This window comes from Triticum urartu, chromosome 7 (genome assembly GCF_003073215.2).
Source record: "Triticum urartu cultivar G1812 chromosome 7, Tu2.1, whole genome shotgun sequence".
Classification (NCBI taxonomy): domain Eukaryota; kingdom Viridiplantae; phylum Streptophyta; class Magnoliopsida; order Poales; family Poaceae; genus Triticum; species Triticum urartu.
In genome coordinates this window covers 127012944-127028272 of record NC_053028.1, presented here as the reverse complement: position 1 = coordinate 127028272, position 15329 = coordinate 127012944, and the positions used below count along the sequence as shown (strand labels likewise).

The following is a 15329-nucleotide window of genomic DNA, read 5'->3' as shown; positions in this document are numbered from 1 at the left end:
TGGCGGGGTACTTGATGAGGAAGGATCTATTGTCATGTCCATTCTTGGTTTCATGAGCACAAGCACTAAGTGCCCCTACAATTTGGATGTGATCCATGATCGCCAAGGCCGGGCCGGCGAAATCCGAAGCCCCGTGTGCGGGCCTATCTCACTAAAAAAGATGAACTAACGAGCAATTCTAATAAATAGGTCCATAGCACCTTTGTAGGATTTAATTAAATTCTATTTTTTTCTCTCTCTTGCGCTTCTGGAGACAAGATTGATGTTTTCCCATGACGACTCAAATCTGTATTATTAAAACACAAGATACAAAAGGTTAATAAAATAAAATTAAAGTGATACGGCAGCAGATGTCAATTGGAGATTATACGTCCATATTTGGCAATTAGACGAACATTCACTATTAGGGAAAACTCTAATAGTAGCGCGGGATAATAGCCCACGCGATACGACGCAAGACAAGTTGAATAACCAGATCACTCTCGTCTCTCCCACAGAGTGACAAGCATGCATGGTGAGATGAACTCAGGGCATCTCCAACTCTGTGCATCAAAGCATTGCTAGACGTGGTTCAAACATTTTTAGCATTGTGCATAAAATCGTCCATGAACCGATCTAGATGTTCGAATTTCATGAAATCAGAAACAAACTTGTGGAAGGATTGGGAGAGTGATATCCGCACGACGGACTACAACACATCCGACCCATCCAACCCCCTACCAGGGCCCTCTTCCCCACTTTAAATTTGTTCCTCCCCTTGCTCTGTAGCCGCACCCATCAAGACCGTCGCCGCCTTTACATCACTCCGTTCGCCGCCCAGTTATTGTTGGACCACCCTTGCTCCACCAAGGCACCACCCTCAGATCCATCCGCACGTAGGTATCATCCGCACGTAGGACATCATGCCCGACGGGTGTTCTGCCAAAAGCCATTAGGAATCTTTTTGACTTTCTCCTTATTTTGAAGCAAGCACGAAGGTGGCGGGGTACTCGATGAGGGAGGACATGATATTTTTGTAACATGTGCATTCTTAGTTTCATGAGCACACACTATTTGTCCCTACAATTTGGATGTGATCCATGATCGCTAGGGCCGGGCCGGCAAAATCCAAGGCCCTGTGCGAAACTGGAAAATGGGGCCTGTCTCGCTAGAACAAGCAATTCTAATAAACCAGGCCATAGCACCTTTATAAGATTTAATTTAATAATCTTTGTTCCTTTTCTTTTCTCTTGCGCTTCTGGAAACTAGATTGTTGTTTTCTCGTGATGACTCAAATCTTTATTATTAAAACATAAGATACAACAGATGAATAAAATAAAATTAAAGTGATACAGCGACAAACATCAATTGGAGATATCTGTTAATATTTGGCAATTAGACGAACCGTCAAACTTAACTAGTCTCGTGTCATGTCCGATTGAACTATTATACTGTTATCTTTAACCGAGGAGACAAGAACCCATCTCTAATGACATGCCAAAAGTTAATTAGGAATTAGGAGTAGGAGCCAAAGTTAATCAGAAAGAAGGACTCGCCAAAAGCAGGCTACCTGTTTTGCCGAGAGGAACTGTCACCGTGCCTCCCGTCGCCGACACTCTGGAGTCTGGGTGCGATCAATTTTGTTTTGGCGAGAGGAGAGGAACTATCATCGACTCGCCGTGTCGCCCGTCGGCCGGCGCTAGGGGCAGGATTCCTGTAGGCTGTAGTGACACGAGTGGCATTTGCGATCCTTCCGGCGATCATGTTTCCAATTGAGCAGTGGCCTGAGGGCGCTCGACACCTTGACTCACGTGGATGTGCGGCCCAGCGCCATGTGTGGCCCAGCGCCCAGGGACAGTTAGTTATACATAAGCATAGGCCTATATAAAAAATTGGGACTCCTAAATTTATAGGCCCTATGCGGACCGCACAATCTGCACACCTATAGACCTGACCCTAATGATCGCAGTGAGAAGTCACTACTCCATCAATGATACACCATTTCAAACGCCATTATGAAGTATTGTGATGGGATTGCACAAGACAAGAATATGGCATACGGTGACGCCAATGACGGAGATCGTAATTTACTTCTTGTTGCTCTGCGTGTTGACTAATTCTTTGATTCACTCAATGTTGCAGCCTGATTATCACGCCATTGTATAGTCCAGATGCGTTGTTGTGATGTACCAAATAACAAAGGGCAAGGCCTTCACATTGATGCATTGTTTGATGAAGCTCAAGGACCAACCCATTTGGATGAACAACATGCGTGATGAAGAAGGTCAAGTTCGAGGAGAGAAATCTTGAGATAAATGTCACTTTCAAGGAATATGGTTGAATTTGGGATTGATGAATTTTAAAAACTTGTTGAACATTCATCGATTTTATTAAGATTTAAATGTATGATTGAATTGCTACTCCCTCCGTCCGGATTTATTGGGCCCGTTAGACAAAACTCAAAGACCAAGGCAAGACATTAAAACTAATGGCCTGTGATTTTCAAGCGGGTCAAATAAACCCGGACGGAGGGAGTATTGATCAAGATTCAAAGTAGGGCTACACCGTGAACATTTGGTTTGTTTGTTTTTTCCCCCGAAAAGAGACGGTCATTTGATACAATAGGTGGATGGCCGCCTCTCAATTTGATGTCCATGGACATGTCCTCATGTGTCCACAAATGTCTACTAGTATATACTCCTTCCGTTTTGATGCAAGGAATACAATGGGTGAATTTTATCAGTTTTGGTGCAAGGAGTTGGAGATGCACTCACATAAGTAATCTTTTTGGCACAACATACAATATCCAGAAACCTAACTCGCGGCATGCTCAACATTTGACGTTGGATTCCGCGAAAGTGCAGTGAGCGTGAGACAGATTCGGTCGTTATTGGGCGTCCCGGAGCCGTCCGATCCGACCAGACCACAAAAGCAGAGTGCAGTACAGAACGGGTCAATGTTGCCATTGTAACCTAGACTCGGATGTGATGTAGCAGTTCTTTTTTTTTGAAATGGTGATGTAGCAGTTCTTTAATGGCGACACAGAGAAAAGTTGTGCGAGGAAACGTTAGCTGGTTCCATATGCAACCAATTGCGTCCACATCGGATGATGCACTGACCAACCGGAGCGATCGATCTGGCCAGCCAACTTGTCTGCGGGGTGCTTGGAGAGCAATCCTGTGGAGTCTAGATCAAGCCAGATTCCACTTTCTTGTTGGTCCTTGCAGATCAAGGCAGAGTAATTGTAATAATTAACCGAGGTGATCCTTTGACTTGTAATTACCGCACGTGCTTGACCTCTTCTCTGCCTTGATGCTTCTCTTCTGTGCCAATCAAGCGGGTGCCATGACCTTACACGAGCTGTATAGCCTATGACATCGATCTACTGCCATTTTATCGAAGAAATATCGATCGGCCGTGAGCGTTGCTTTCACCTTTCCCTCTCTCGTATCTGAGATTCCTCTTTTCGGTTTTGTTGACTGTTCATTCCACGCACACAGAATACCTTATCCGGCCAGAGTCCACGGGCAGCAAGGACCATGAACAACAAAGCCACGTCAGATGGCAGTTCGTCATGAGACTTGGGACATGGGATTGGCTAGCTCGTAGTCGTCCGTACATCATCTCCTCGGCCGAAATAATCAAAGGGACAAACAAGTTGGTTATCTAGAAGGTGCACGCGAGCTTGCTAGTCTTACGAGGAGGATCATTCTTATACAACCACAGGATTCCTGGTCCTTTTGTGCCGTCGTAACGAGAAGTTCGCTGATTTACTTTCTCTAGCCTTGTTGAACTTCTAGTTATCATGATGTTACCGTTAGGCAACAGTTTAAAACCTGGGATCCCATTACTTTTGCGTTGTTCCAGCCGTGCTTGATAGTGGAACCCGGTCCAATTTTGATTGCGCACGGAAATTCGCAATATAAGGTACTCCATTTTGTGTCAAGTCAAAAGATATTCAAATTTTGATCAAGTTTATAGGAAAAATACCATCATGTGCACATCCAATTGATACGTACTATCATTTAAATTCTTCATTGAACATGTTTTTGTTTTGCGGGAGCTTCATTGGACATGTTTTCATAGTGTTTATTTTTTGTATTGTAGACATGGATATTAATTTTCTATAAAGTTGACCAATTTTAATATAGTTTGCCTTGGACAAGACTAAAATGAATTACATTGTGAAACAGGGGGCATAGTACTTGATCCACTTGTGATGACATTGGCCTTGCTGCGTTGCATCAACTTTAATAAAGATGATTGTGTGCATCAATTGATATAGAGGCCGGGGGTTCCAACCTCCTTAGTGAAAAAGGAAGAACATTGTGAAACACTGGGAATAGCACTTGATTCAGGATGCCGTGGATTCAGTTTCAGCGTGGTATAATCCTTTAGCGCGCATCGTCACGTTATCTGATAATTTCCAGTCCCAAATACACGGAGTTTGAACCGCACTTGGTAATAAAAGAACATAATCAAATCCTGTGCGTGTGCAGAGCTGTCGATCGATCGAGGCCTGCACGGCAGACGTGCCGAGGGTACATGGGATATCTTCACTCGTCGTCTTCTATGTGGCTGGTCTCCAGGACATAATCCCTCATGAGCTTTATATTGGCCTCATCAACCATCTGCCCATGCGCAATGGAAGGCAAGAAATAAACAACAATGAATGGTCTCTTCTTGATGGTGATGATAATACTTCGGCGTGGAAAACAACCAACCTTGAACGATAGCTTCTTCAGGTTGTCCCACTCGAAATCATTCTTCATATAAGCCGATCGAACCTGCGGTCGCAGATGCATGAGCAAACCCTGGGCCAGACCAAAGTTCAGAAGATTGCCATTTCTAAATTTTTCTAGGTGCTTACCTCCAAAATCCTCATAGCTGTCACCATGGTGAAACAAAGGTAATGAGGTGTCAGTAAATTTGTCCAAGACTAATGTTCATCATGAGAAATGGTAAGCCGACAATCAAATGAAAACTAAAAGAGCACCAACACTTCACCACTGTGTTAAACACGCATTGTAGAGATAGATATAGGGATAGATGTTTAAGTAGTTTCGGTTGACATATCCTCTGTAACCGAACTCTCCTTCCTTTATCCCTTCTTCTCCAAGTTTGTAATTCCAACAACTTCATGTATGCGCTGATATTCAGGGAGGTGCGCCCCTGCCATATAAACACGCAACGCGTCCCTCTAACGAGGCAAGACATGGCCGTATGCATCTTTCTGATGCAGAGGCCAGGGAATCCCCCCTTCTCAAAAAAAAACAAGGCAAGACGCTTCCCGCATATCGCACATGGTAATCAGAGCCCTTCCTCTCTCCATCTAGCTATCCCGATTCCATCTAATGCCATAGCCATGTCTTCATCCGGCGCCTCCCAACCTAGCCTCAACGGCCAGGTCACCGAGAAGCTCAACCACACGAATTACGTGCTCTGGCGCACGCAGGTCACACCCCACCTGCGGGGCGCCGGTGTCTTCGGCTACGTCGACGGCACCTCGCCGGAACCGGCCAGACTTCACGTCACCAAGGACAAAGACGGCAAGGAGACTTCTGAGCCCAACCCTCTCCACCCACTTTGGGTCAGGGAGGACCAACAGGTGCTCGGCTATTTGCCGAGTACACTGTCCAGGGAGGTCCTGGTCGCGGTCACCGCGATTACCACGACGCGTGAACTTTGGTTGGCTCTGGCGGGCATGTTCTCATCCCAATCCCTCAGCCGCGTCAACAACATCCGAACTGCGCTCATCAACGCGCAGAAGGGCAACCAGTCCGTTGCCTCCTACTTCGCCTCCCTCCGCGGCCTCACTGATGAGCTCGCCGCCGCCGGAAAACCCATCCAGGACGACGAGTTGATCTCGTACATCCTCCATGGGCTGGACGCCGACTACCAGCCGCTCGTCTCCGCCCTCGACGCCCACGTCACGCCTGTCACCCTCGATGAGCTCTATGCCATGCTGAGCAACTTCGATCAGCGCATGGCCCAATTTCATGGCTCCTCCGGCGGCTTCAAGTCCTCGGCCAACGCCGCATCTCGCGGTCATGGTCGCGGTCGTGGCTCTCCCCGCACCAAAGAGCGGCCTGGAGGCACCATCAACGGTGGTGGCTCCTCCAACTCCCGCGGCGGCCGCTCCCCCAACTCCAAACCTCGTCGTGGCGGCAGCTCCACCAGGTCTTGTCCGGATGCCCCTCGCTGTCAGATATGTGGCAAGCTTGGGCACACGGCCAAAGACTGCTGGTACCGCTACGATGAAGATGACTACGACTCCCAAGACGAGGACAAAGTTGCTGCAGCTGCGGACGGCTCCTACGGCGTCGACACCAATTGGTACGTTGACAGTGGGGCCACTGAACACATCACCAGCGAGCTCGAGAAGGTGACCACGCGGGAGAAATACCGCAGCAAGGACCAGATCCACACTGCCAATGGTGCAGGTATGAGGATTCGTCACGTTGGTCATACAGTTATTAAAACTCCCCATCGCAACCTTCATCTAATTTTTTTTGCATGTCCCTAGTGCTAGTATGAATCTTCTCTCCATTCATAGAATTGCCATTGATAATCATGTCTTTCTCAAGTTTCATCCTTTTTTCTTTTTGATCAAGGATCAGGCAACGAAGAAAGTGCTTTATCGAGGTAGATGCGTTCGAGGGCTCTACCCATTGCTTCCGGAGTGTCGAAGATTCAATAAACGAGCCTACGGTGTTGCCAAGCTTTCGTCAACCCGATGGCACGATCGATTAGGCCATGCCTCTTTTTCTTTAGTTGAAAGATTGCTTAGGAAAAATAAGCTCCCGTTTGTTGGTGAGCACAATATTGAAACAGTTTGTGATTCATGTCAACGTGCTAAGAGTCATCAGTTACCCTATCCTCTATCAACTAGTGTGTCTACAAAACCATTGCAATTAATTTTTTCTGATGTTTGGGGTCCTGCCCCTAGCTTTGTTGGTCGACACACTTACTATGTGAGCTTTATAGATGACTACAGCAAATATTCCTGGATCTATCTTCTTAAGAAACGATCCGACGTCTTTCAAGTCTTTAAAAACTTTCAAGCTCTCGTTGAGCGCAAGTTTGACAGCAAGATTATTGCTGTTCAATCAGACTGGGGGGGGAGAGTACGAAAAGTTGAACTCTTTCTTCCAAAATCTTGATGTTTCTCACCATGTATCATGCCCTCACGCTCACCAACAAAACGGCTCTACAGAACGTAAACACCGACACATTGTTGAGGTAGGACTAGCCCTCTTAGCCGGCGCCTCCATGCCCCTCAAGTTTTGGGATGAGGCTTTCCTCACGGCTGTCCACATCATCAACATGCTTCCTAGTCGTGTTATCAATAATGAGACTCCAGTAGAGAGGCTTCTTCATGTCAAACCTGACTACAAGTCACTTCGTGTGTTTGGCGTGTTGGCCCAATCTTCGTCCCTACAATAATCGTAAGCTCATGTTCCGCTCAAAGCAATGTGCTTTTCTTGGCTATAGTCCACTTCATAAAGGTGTCAAGTGCCTTGACATCTCCACCGGCCGTGTCTATATCTCTAGAGATGTGGTCTTTGATGAAACCAAATTTCCTTTTGCTGATCTTCATCCTAATGCCGGCGCTAGACTCTGTCAAGAAATACTTCTTTTGCCACCTCATCTATCCGGCCTTGATCACGGGGGAGAAAATAATTGTGATGATCCAATGATGACTAACCCTCCTAACCATGCACATGAGCTTTGTGATGATGCAGGAGAAAACGGAAGTGAAAACAGAGAAGAAAATGATGCACAAATCAATCCACAAGTGCCATATTTCATGTGTCACGAGGAGGGGAGCAAATCTGCCTCGGAGTGCGCTGGATCCGCCTCGGGATCGCTGCAGGAGCAGCAGCGCAGGCAATCTGCGCGGGCTGACGCGTCAGAACCGACAGCGGGTCCGCCCGCTCGTGCGACCGGCAGCGACACCGCGCGTGCCACGCGCCCGTCCGCAACTGGAGGCGACCCCGCACCCGCTCCTCTCCACTCAGCGCTCGACACCTGGCAGCGCCCGGGTGGTCGAAGCGGCAGGCGTTTTCCGGACGAATTGCGCTGCTACAAGCGGCACGTCGAGACGCGGCTGACGGGCGCTGAATCCAGTGCTGATTCACGCGGGCCTGCGCAATCATGTGCTCCTGACGAGCCGGTCGGGAGGCCGGGATCTTCTGTGGCGCCTACAACATCTGGGTCACGGGGCGAAGTCACAGAGGATCCGGGGCGAGCACGAGGCGAATCTGCCTCGGAACTTGCAGCGCCCAGAACTCCTGTTCCCGACTCAGGATCTTCTGTGGCCACAGATCTGGCTGCACCATCACAACAACAAACTCGGCTGCAACAAGGTGTGATCAAGCCTGTTGATTATAAACATATAACAAAATATGGCCTAGTTTGTTCCACAGGTGAACCAGGTGAGCCAAGTACGCTTGAGGAAGCACTCGGTGATGAAAAGTGGAAAAAGGCAATGAAGGAAGAATATTTGGCACTTGAGAAAAATAACACATGGCATCTAGTCCCTCCACAGCAAGGTAAGAATCTTATTGATTGCAAATGGGTCTTCAGAATAAAAAGGAAATCTGATGGAACCATTGATCGATACAAGGCAAGACTTGTTGCCAAGGGTTTTAAGCAACAGTATGGAATAGATTATGAGGACACCTTTAGTCCTGTTGTTAAAGCTGCAACCATACGTCTTGTTTTGTCCATTGCCGTGTCTAGGGGTTGGAGTCTCAGGTAGCTAGACGTACAGAACGCATTTTTGCATCGTGTTCTGGAAGAGGAAGTATACATGAAACAACCTCCTGGGTTTGAAAATGAACAAGCACCCTCATTTGTATGCAAACTTGACAAAGCACTGTATGGGTTAAAGCAAGCACCAAGGGCATGGTATTCACGCCTTTGTCATAAAATGCAGACACTCGGTTTTGTTCCTTCCAAGTTTGATACTTCACTGTTCATTTACAATAAATTGAACACATCCATATTTGTTCTCATTTATGTTGATGACATTATTGTTACAAGTTCATCTGATGAAGTAATAACTGCATTATTGAAGGACTTGAGCACAGATTTTGCTCTTAAGGATCTTGGAAATCTTCATTATTTCCTAGGGATTGAAGTGAAGAAACATGATGATGGACTTCATCTCTTCCAGGAAAAATATGCCACTGATTTGGTAAAAAAGGCTGACTTGCAAGGTTGTAAACCCTCACCCACTCCTTTGTCAAGTTCTGAAAAACTGTCTCTTATAGAAGGTACACCTCTAAGCAAAGAGGACAACACTAAATACAGGAGCCTAGTCGGTGCATTGCAGTACTTAACTTTGACAAGGCCTGATATTTCTTTTGCTGTCAACAAAGTATGTCAGTTTCTTCATGCACCCACCACTGTTCATTGGACTGCTGCTAAACGTATAGTTCGATATGTCAAAAATACTTTGAGCATTGGTCTTAATTTCAGCAAGTCACCATCTACCTTGGTTAGTGCCTTCTCTGATTCTGATTGGGCAGGCAGTCTGGATGATAGACGCTCCATTGGTGGCTTTGCAGTATTTTTTGGTCCTAACCTAATATTATGGAGTGCAAGAAAACAGACAACTGTGTCTAGATCAAGTACAAAGGCAGAATACAAAGCATTGGCAAATGCAACAGCAGAAATTATATGGGTTCAATCTATTCTTAAAGAACTTGGTGTGAAAAACACCAAGGCCCCATGTTTGTGGTGTGATAATCTTGGTGCTACCTATCTATCTGCTAATCACGTGTTTCATGCAAGGACAAAACACATAGAGATAGATTTCCACTTTGTCAGAGAAAGGGTTGCTAACAAGCAACTTGACATTCGGTTTGTGCACTCTAGAGATCAAGTTGCTGACGGGTTTACCAAGGCTTTGCCCACACGGAGTTTTTAAGACTTCAAGCATAATCTCAACTTGATGAAGTTGTGATTAAGGAAGGGTGTTAAACACGCATTGTAGAGATAGATATAGGGATAGATGTTTAAGTAGTTTCGGTTGACATATCCTCACATATCCTCTGTAACCGAACTCTCCTTCCTTTATCCCTTCTTCTCCAAGTTTGTAATCCCAACAACTTCATATATGCGCTGTTATTCAGGCAGGTGCGCCCCTGCCATATAAACACGCAACGCGTCCCTCTAACGAGGCAAGACGCTTCCCGCATATCGCACACACTGCAGTGCATGAGTTAGTTCAGAACTGATGCTTGTCTTAGATTAAGTTCTGATCAACAAAACAGGCATCATAAACCTGCTACGACACTCAATTCTTCAGCGATAAGCATGTACTCGGATAGGCAAAGGTTACCCCGTATATCATCCTAAATCTGGAAAAGGGGTAAGAAAAGTTACCTAATGCCTTGTGTCTTGGCGACTCGCGGATCAGGTTTTTGCAGAAACTATCAGCGTCGTTCACGGAGTTGCGGCTGGTGAACTCCTTGAGCTCAACATAGGCTTCTCGGTTGTAACTCTGACGGTAAAATTGTTCACAGGAAGATAAAAAAGCACAGCTATTAGATGGCACCAAAACGTCCCTCAAACATAAAATAAATAAAGAATCAGGTACCCAACAGTATTATTAGGGTATGTCTATTTCTCTCAATGGTCTGCGAAAATCCTACTCTCAGTGGTGCTGTAATAATTTGTGCATCGAGTATAACAAATACGGTAGTGTTGTCTCAGTCCAAATCAAGTTGCAAACAAAAAAGTACTACTTACTATACTACTGAAGTATTGTGTTGCTTTTACTAAATCTAAGACTCTCAATGGAGATTATGCGAGGAACTAGAAGGTAGGTAACCTCAAGCTGTGCCAGCACAATCCTGACGGCCAGGTAATTGAAGAAGTTCAGCAGACTAATCGCCGCCTTTTTCTCTGGGGAGCCCTCTCCAAAGCCTGAAACATGTCACTGGCTCAGTCCACATCATTTCGCAAAAGCTATTTACAGTAGTATTGTTAGTGTTACAGTGAATGAATTAATTTGAGCATGCTTCGAACTCCTGACTGAGATTTGAAACCGATTTGCATATGTCGAACCATAAGATTTTCGTGGTTTTAGCACACGGAAGAACAGAAATTTGCTTGGTAATTGTTGAAGTTTGGCTCTTTCACAACTGCACTTGGCTACTCTGCTTTAGCTGCTACAGAAATATAATGGCCGAGCGGATCAATCCAATTGCTTTTCCCTCGGGGAACAGGGGGCTCAAGAATTGAAGATGAAGGCAAAGTAGTGCAGAATTACCGGGAACATACATCTTGTGGCACCGAGGCGGCGCCTCGAAGCTCACGAGCCGCCGCCGCCTCCTCCTCTCCGCCCCGCAGAACGCCTGTGCGGGTAGGTGTTGCCGGCGACGAGGGACCACTCCGGCAGGGTGGGGCAGGACGGCGCAGCGACAGGACACCATGGCGTCTGGAATGGTAACCAACGTGCGCCACGGGTTGCACCCAGCGGGAGATATTTGCATGCCAGGGTATTTTGGGTATTTGATGACGAGAAGTCAAGTCTCAGCATTTCGGACTCAGAATTTGTACTCCCTCTGTCTGAAAAAGTTTGTCATTCAAATGAAAATGCTAGACACATTTATTTGAGAAACAAAGACGGAAGAAGTACCTGGCAAACTCTATGTGGCCTACCTGACCGGGCCTTCTCCCCTGCCTCCTCCTCGGGTAAGAATAAGATGTCGTTTCGCAAAAAAGAAAAAAGAATAAGATGTCGTCGATTGATTTGCTTGGTGCTCGATGAAGTGCCACTGCAAGCGAAAGTAGCTCATCCGAGCTCAAATGCTCCCTGTGTGAACAGTAAAATAAATAAAAAACTGATTTTTTGTGGCTTACATTAGGAAATTTTTGCTGTGCATGCCAAATTTTATCACGAAATCCCATTGGTGGAAGTCATGGAAAAAAACAAAATCAGAGCTCCAAAATGCGTTTGAAAGTAAAATTTTCAGAGCATCGATTTTATTTTTTACCACACCTTCCATCAATGTGATTTCGTGATGAATTTTTGCATACACTCCAAATATTCCTTAAATTTTTCCACACAAAAGATTCAGAATCTTTTGGATTTGTTTTCTATTTTTTCGAATTTACTGTCCACCTAGGAGCATTTGAGCCCGGGTGTAGAAACTCCACATCCGCAGGCGAAAGTAACTTTGTTGATTTCTATACCGTGTTGGGGTGTTGCGAGAGGAGGTGAATGAGAACGTGTACAGGAAAAGCACTAGGAGAGTGTGTTGGCCATATTTCTGTTCCTGATCGGAAAGCTTAATGTTTGAGTTTGTAATATGACATTTTTTTTCGTTGAAAGATCAACCACTAGCTCATTTATTTAGTAGTGATAATGCGCATACGGCCATATTTTTACGGATTAAGACCATCTCCAATAAGATGATGTAGATGTAAAAATAATAGATTTTGACATCACTAGGGGGGCATATGGAATTTTGTTACGGATTAAGCACATGGGATGACACCAGGGAAGGAGTTGAAATCAGAAGGCGGTTTTTTTGCATTAGGGCTATATCTCGCCGCAGCAAGAGGGAAGCAAACGTCTCGCCTCCGGCGGCGATTGGTGCGCCCTCGGGGAGTTCCTTTTTTTTTGAGGGGTTCCCTCGGGGAGCTCCTAATCCGCGCGGAACTCCTCTCGCTAGCAAAAGCAGGACACAGCAATAACCACTAGACCGAGCTCCCCCTGACAAACAGTATCAGGAAGTGCAATATTTGACCTTCTTCTAGTACAGCATTAAGAGTACTATTATATATACCTTATATAAATTATATGAAAAGAAACGTAAACTTTGCAAACAAATTCAAGACACTTTTTGAAACCGCGAATTTTTAAAACAATTCAAAAAAATTAAAAGATTCGTACAAATTTAAAAAAATCATGAAATTTCGAAACAAGTTCACAAATTTGAATAAAAGTTCATTGAATTTTAAAAAAATTAATCCAAATTGAAAATAAGTTCAAGCAATAAAAAAAGTTCATCAGATTCGAGAGAAAGTTCATCGATTTTTTTAAAAAAATCATTGATTGTGAAAAAAGTTCATCGAATTTGGTGCGAATTTGAAAACATGAAAAAAGTTCGTTGATTATGAAAAAAAGTTCATCGATTATGAAAAAAAGTTCACGAATTTAAAAATAAGTTCATCAAATTTGAAAAATGTTCATTGAATTTGAAAAAAGTTCATCGATTATGAAAAACAGTTCATGAATTTAAAAATAAGTTCATCGATTATGAAAAAAAGTTCACGAATTCAAAAAAAAAGTTCACAAATTAGAAAAGAGATATCAACTATTTGTAAACATTTCATGCATTTAATAAAAAAGAAAATAGGAAACAAAAAAAGAAAGGAAAAAACACAGAAACATAAAGGGCATTTCCTGTGTGTATAAAAAGATGGAAAGGATGATTGTATTCACGAGTCAGGGTGATGTCGTAGTGGTTTGAGGAGTTGGCTATTGACTGAGAGATTGCTGGCTCGATTGCTGGCTGTGCACAGTTTTCCTTCCTTTTTTGAGTTTCAAAAAACAGGGAAAAGAATGATAGTTGGGCCGAGCCCAGCTAGCGCCGCTGCAGGCGCCGGTTTGCGGAAACAGGCTATAACCGGCGCCTGCAGCGCCAAATAGGAAATGCCCGCCCTCGGCTTAGTAGGCCGGCACATCAAAGCGACTATAGAAAGGTTCTGTAACCGGTTCGGGCCGGTTTTATAACTTTTCGTATGGTTTTTTATTCTTTTATTTCTACTGATTTCTTACCAATTTTTTTCACAAGTTTTCTTTTTTCCTTTTTCTTTTTTTGCTTTCCAAATACATGTGTACAATTTTCGTTACACATTTTCATTTTGTCGTATACACATATAACATTTTTCTGAAACGCATTTAATATTTTAAATACACGATGGACATTTTTCAAATAAAAGTATTAATTTTTCTAAATAAATGGTAATCATTTTCAAATACACATTGAACTTTTTTTGAATGGTATGAAACATATTCTTTATAATATGTGAACATTTTTTACATTATATTAACATCTTTTTAAAAATAAGTTATGGACATATTTTTTAAATGTGTGAATAGATTTTTCAAATGTCACATAGATTTTTTGAATGGTATAAACATCTTTTTTACTTACACAAACATTTTTTGCATTGCATATTTTTTAAAGAATGTCATGATCATTTCTTGAAAAGTAAGAATTTTCCTTTTTTAAATGTCTTAAACATATTTTAAAGCTTGATCCGCGTCATTGTGCTCAGTAAAAGGAATGAGAGAACCCCCAATAGAAAAATATTGGAAAGAAAAATACTTCTAGCATGAATCAGTTCCCATGCAATAACCAAGAATTCTTGAAGGTATCTAGCTCGAACAACTTGTTCTTCCTGAATACCTTGATTCAAGGACAAAGAATTTGCTACTGCTATCATATAATATTCATCTCTATTTGATGATAGATAAACCACCTGTCTTTTTTTTTGCTTCCTAAGCAGATATTTCATAAAATGGACTCTTTAAGGATCCCCACAAGTGATCAGTTCTCACATGAATTGCTAAGGATCCAGTAAGTCCAACGTTGATTCCTTCAAACATGTCAATTGGACAAATTCGCCCATAGTGACTCGGATGAATAGCTCGACCCCGAAAAACTTGCGGTTCTCCCAGTCAACCCTTCATGACGTAAACAACTCACATTTCACGCATGAACAGTTTGTGTCAGTGGATTCGTGTAACGCCCCGTATGTAACTTGCCATATTTGTATTCCAACTCTTGCCATTTTTGGCACTAAGTTATGATATTCCCTTGTGGTTGGGTTTTGTCTTCGTTTTGCATTTTGTCCATGTCATGCATCTCATATCATGTCATCATGTGCATCGCATTTGCATACGTGCTCGTCTCATGCATCCGAGCATTTTTCCCGTTGTCCGTTTTGCATTCCAGCACTCCTACGTCCTCTGGTGTCCCCTTTTGCCTCTTTTCGTGTGCGAGTGTTAAACGTTTTCGGATTGGACCGAGACTTGCCAAGTGGCCTTGGTATACTACCAGTAGACCGCCTGTCAAGTTTCGTGCCATTTGGAGTCCGTTTGATACTCCAACGGTTAACCGAGGAACCGTAAAGGCCTCGTGTGTGTTGCAGCCCAACACCCCTCCAAAGTGGCCAAAAACCCACCTAAACCCCCTCCATCCTCTTGGTTGTTCGATCACGATCGCGTGGCCGAAAACCGCACTCCATTTGGAGTCTCCTAGCTCCTTCTATGTATAAATAGGCCTCCCCCTCCGAAAATTCGGGTCCAAACCCTAGCCTTC

At 44.1% G+C, this 15329-nt stretch overlaps 1 protein-coding gene and 1 pseudogene across 2 annotated transcripts; one reads left to right on the top strand and one right to left on the bottom strand.

The window, feature by feature from the left end:
* Window positions 1-4305: 4305 nt before the first annotated feature.
* LOC125522566 (chaperonin-like RBCX protein 1, chloroplastic) lies at window positions 4306-11527 on the bottom strand. Of its 2 annotated transcripts, XM_048687618.1 has the most exons (6): window positions 11264-11527; window positions 10823-10917; window positions 10375-10492; window positions 4850-4866; window positions 4704-4766; window positions 4306-4610 (listed from the first exon to the last, which is right to left on the bottom strand). In XM_048687618.1, exons 1-6 carry the CDS (start codon window positions 11484-11486, stop codon window positions 4536-4538), a joined length of 591 nt encoding a protein of 196 aa, XP_048543575.1. In that variant the 5' UTR covers window positions 11487-11527; the 3' UTR covers window positions 4306-4535. The 2 variants fall into 2 exon arrangements, with proteins under 2 accessions (XP_048543575.1, XP_048543576.1); XM_048687619.1 differs by lacking the exon at window positions 4850-4866 and having other exon boundaries at window positions 4704-4793.
* LOC125526140 lies at window positions 5822-5960 on the top strand (annotated as a pseudogene).
* Window positions 11528-15329: the final 3802 nt, after the last annotated feature.

Excerpts from the sequence above, each read along its gene's own strand:
- LOC125522566 (XM_048687618.1), bottom strand. The coding sequence starts at position 11,486 with ATGCAAATATCTCCCGCTGGGTGCAACCCGTGGCGCACGTTGGTTACC. Across the intron at positions 10,918-11,263 it reads CCACAAGATGTATGTTCCCG|GCTTTGGAGAGGGCTCCCCA; the intron begins GTAATTCTGCAC and ends GACATGTTTCAG. Across the intron at positions 10,493-10,822 it reads TTGTGCTGGCACAGCTTGAG|AGTTACAACCGAGAAGCCTA; the intron begins GTTACCTACCTT and ends TTTTACCGTCAG.